We start from the raw sequence: 4,119 nt of genomic DNA on the forward strand, positions 1-4,119 counted from the left end.
ACACACACACACACACACACACACACACACACACACACACACACACACACACACACACACACACACACACACAACCTGAATTGGTGTTCTGTCAACCCCGGCTGTGGGAGAGCGTGGGTCTATCAAACGACTGACGTGAGTTTTTTTGAGGACTGGTTCTGCTTTTGTTGCAGCTGTCATCTTGCTCTCACTTGATCCCATAATGCTAAAAAAAAAAAAACGAGTCACCTGAATCATGGTTAAACAGAACACAAAGCAGCAGAATACAACTAGTTAAAAATATGCTCCCTGTACAACTAAAGAACATTCAATAATGCAATGTACTGAACTTGCAAATTAAATCCGTACATAACCATACACAGAAATATCAAAGCACTAATGGTATCTACTAGCGCTGCAGAACTTCAAAAAAACCTGTTTGTATTTTCACAAAAAAGCGAATAGCTTAGCATTGTTGATAATGGCTACTAAGCTAACAGGTTAGTTAGTCTAGGTCAAGTCACGTAATTTGAGGTTTCTTTTTTAATACATAAAACTGAAGAAAAGAAATGATAGCTTTAGATTAGTAACCGCTTCCAGACGGTCAGTATGGTTTAGACTTGGATTTTATAACATAAGTTTACGTACCTTGAAAAAGAAAAAGGCAAACAAACAATCGGCTGCGCAGCTTTGACTCCTTTCACTTAATTCGGTGATCGTGATAAACAGAGGACAACCCCGACTTTTAACAGATTTAAATGGCGGCGCTGCCTGCAGGTCTTTTAAAATGAACCAATAGGCGCGAGCTTCCGATACACTTCCTCGTTTCTGATTGGCTAAGTTCTGGAACTGGGCGGGGGATCGCCATGACAACGCATGTGAACGGTTAAGAAAGCCACGCACGCGGTGTTGAAAGTTTCAAAATAAAAGAAACGAGCTGTGAAAGAGAGCCACACCCCGCGTCAGTTAAAATGTGTTTATTCATTTTGAGAAAAACAAAAAAATAAACTTAAGAAATAACGACTGCGACTTGCAAAAGCATAATCTTTTACATGGTCAATTTTATAGCTTTACTAATACAAAATACCTTTCCAAATTAAAAAAGTAGGCATGTCTTTATTTCAAATAAAAACAGTACAGCAATTATTTTCAAGAATGTTTCCTATTTCACGTTCTGCATCTTTACTATGAAACCTTTGTCTGCAAATAGCATTTTTCTAAACCTTATTTTTGTCAATTTTTTATGGTAACAAGGTAGTTTTGTTAAATAAAAAAACAATAAAAATAACTCCCCAGCAGATGTTTGGAATCAAAGCTTTATTGCTGAGTATTACTTTATACATTGTAGCCTGAAAACAACTGTAGTGCATCAATTATGTTACAATACGAAGATTGGCATAAACTTTATTTTGCAGTGGAGCAAATGTTTGTTTAACAAGAACAATGTGAAAAAAAGCAAAAGGGAGAAAAGCCTGGAAAATTATTCTTAATCATCAGGTACCATTTTACCAACAAACACACAACTGAGTCTCACACACTCACACAKTCACACACACTCATTTCATAACAGTAACAGTCCTGCTGGTCATCAGTTCGCTGTCCTGGCAGATTATTGATCACTAAACAATTAAATAAAATACTAAAAAACAAAACTGCAGCACTTTTTATTTGTGTTACTCTCTAGAACTGCTTTTCTTCATGAGCACTTCTTGGTGAAAAGCAGTACTCCTTTAATCATACAGAAAGGCAGTACCTTTAATCCACTAAAATGTACTGATGTKTAACGAGAACAGAGGGAGTGCAGAGTGAGCCGACACAAACCTCACTGACTACTAAAGGATGTACATGATTCTCCRTCTTGTTTACTTTCTTCTTTTAACTTTGCTTCAGTCAAAGTGACATACATCCAATCCAACCTCCTGACCAGAGAGGAGGAAAACATAAGGACTGCCTTATTTTTAAAACAGCAGCATGAATGAAACACTGTCTTCTTCCAGGTGGAAACTAATACTGCATTAGTGCCGATTCAAACATAATCTCATGATGAAGATGACAAGGGTATCACAGTGTCTTCCTCCATCAGTTCTTACAAATCATTACCAGCACTTGCCATACGTCGGTCGTCCAAACATTTCCCTCCCAGCAAAACACATTCACACTCTATGAACTCTCCCCTGGCTGGTCCTCATTCTGCTCCAACGTCGCCCTCTCTGTGGCTRAAATGAGCCAGCAACGTGTCCAAGTCCCGTCGGTCGGCTGCGGAGTACAAAGCGCTCTCTCCCATCATGCTTAGGGCCATGCGTAAAGTGGACCAGATGTTGTCGGACATCACCGTGGCGGCCGCTCCTCCGGGTCCTCTTGCAGCTCTGGACCCGTCGCCTGCAGCCTGGCGCTGGAGAGACAGAGCTTCCAGGAAGTGCTCCACTGCCTCTCTGAGGACAAAACATTATTGGCATTTACAATTTTGCTTCTTACACTGAACAAAAATATAAACAACACTTACTACACACCTTGCACCAAACACACACCTAATGTTTTATTATCATAGCGTTGCAGGAACTGATGTCTGAGAGTCAAGTCACCTGATAGGAGAGGGAACTTCCTTATTTACTATATCAGATATTGATATCATTTCTGGTGGCGTGACTTGACTCAAATACAAAACTCATTGTGAGACRCAGCTTGCAGCCTAAAGAGGTTGTGGTAATCTTTGTATGAGCAAATAAATATTCAAGTCTAAAACTGAATATGTTTTCTGAACATAATTCAGGCTTTCAAATGAACACGTTTCTTTCAGCAATGTATATTTAAAAACAAAGCTGCTGCCTCACCTGTGTGCCCCTAGGTTTACACAGCTAATTCCCAGGTTGTAGCGGCTGCGGACGAAACCCGGCTGCAGCTCCAGAGCTCTCCTGTAGGCGGCCACGGCCTCCTCTGAGCGGCTTCCGTTGGCCAACGTAGCTCCCAGTTTATTCCACAGCAGGTAGTCCTTTAAGAATCACGAGACAAAAAGATTAAAAAGGAATGGTATTTTAAAAATGAATACATTTTAATGTTGATCTTTACGCTAACCTGAGGAGTGACAGACAGAGCAGCACTGAAGCAATCCACCGCCTTGTCGTACTCTCCACTAAGGTTGAAAAGAACCCCCAGACCACACTGCAGCTGGGGGTCCACCTGCGATGGGTCGGAGTTGGCTGCATGTAGGAACAGGTTCTGGACATCATTAAACAAAGATCTGCTCAGGAAAAAAACAAAAGGGCACAAAAACAGAAAGAGTCATTATATCGCAAAGAACTCAATCCAAATCTTTATTTGGATCTAAAATCTCCCGGGTGCATCTTACTCACTCTGGTAACAACGACCCGAACCTCTCCTTTTCTTTTTCCCCGTCTCTGACGGTCTCTTTCTGACGCTCGCTCTCATGCTGCTCCCACACGGACTGGTATTTAGGATTGTGCTTCAGCCAGTCACGTAAAGTCTCACAGGCCTGCCTGTGCAGAGACTCATTAGTGAAGCTGACGGCCAACGCCATCAGGGCGGTCAGGTTGTCCTTCTTCAGCTCTATACACCTAATGAGGAAGAGTGACGAGGAAAAAAGTAAGAAAAAATAACGAAACACTGACAATTGAGAGCTACTGAATATTTAATACAGCACTGTTAGTTTTTTAAACAATAACCTTTGACTAGCTGTTTAAAATCTGCCAGATCGTCACAAATCTTGTTTTACTAAAATTAAAGAAAAACACCATCACCTCAGTTAGCTCAGGTTAAAAAAAAACAAACATACATCTGTTTTAGCTCCTGCTGTTATAAAAGTTTGTATATTTTCAATACAAAAGGGAAGTTTTAGACATTTACTGGTTCTGACCTGCGGAGGGCGCTGATTGCTGCAAATTCCTGCTCATTCTCTGCCTGACATGTACCCAGATATTGCCAAGCCTGAAACAAAATAATAAAAACAACTCAAGGTTTATTTACAAGGTGTAATTTCTTCAGTGTCTGAAATAAATAAAAAAAACAACAAAAATATGCACATTTGCACTATTTAGTTTGTGTTTTATTTTTAAAAAAATTAGCCTGGTTTAAACCAGACCCTGTCCTTCACTTTGCTTCATACAAGGGTCTGGACTTGATGCA

General features: G+C 40.4%; 2 protein-coding genes across 3 annotated transcripts in view; both read right to left on the minus strand.

Annotated features, from left to right (window-relative positions):
- Positions 1–738, minus strand: part of cdca3 (cell division cycle associated 3) — a 2,546-nt gene extending 1,808 nt beyond the window's left edge. The window contains exons 1-2 of the mRNA XM_014013459.1: positions 628–738; positions 76–205 (exon numbers count right to left, since the gene is read on the minus strand). Of these exons, the coding sequence (XP_013868913.1) occupies positions 76–201 (126 nt within the window). The 5' untranslated portion in view covers positions 202–205; positions 628–738. The remainder of the gene's footprint in view (positions 1–75; positions 206–627) is intronic.
- Positions 739–941: 203 nt separating this feature from the next.
- pex5 (peroxisomal biogenesis factor 5) overlaps positions 942–4,119 on the minus strand; it is a 14,251-nt gene continuing 11,073 nt past the window's right edge. The window contains exons 12-16 of one of the 2 annotated variants that reach the window (XM_014013464.1): positions 3,851–3,921; positions 3,330–3,551; positions 3,052–3,217; positions 2,811–2,968; positions 942–2,411 (exon numbers count right to left, since the gene is read on the minus strand). In XM_014013464.1, coding sequence (XP_013868918.1) covers positions 2,165–2,411; positions 2,811–2,968; positions 3,052–3,217; positions 3,330–3,551; positions 3,851–3,921 — 864 coding nt within the window. In that variant the 3' untranslated portion in view covers positions 942–2,164. The remainder of the gene's footprint in view (positions 2,412–2,810; positions 2,969–3,051; positions 3,218–3,329; positions 3,552–3,850; positions 3,922–4,119) is intronic. The other variant, XM_014013465.1, reaches the window with a different exon arrangement.

This window comes from Austrofundulus limnaeus, unplaced genomic scaffold (assembly GCF_001266775.1).
Source record: "Austrofundulus limnaeus strain Quisiro unplaced genomic scaffold, Austrofundulus_limnaeus-1.0 Scaffold101, whole genome shotgun sequence".
In the NCBI taxonomy this organism is placed as follows: Eukaryota; Metazoa; Chordata; class Actinopteri; order Cyprinodontiformes; family Rivulidae; genus Austrofundulus; species Austrofundulus limnaeus.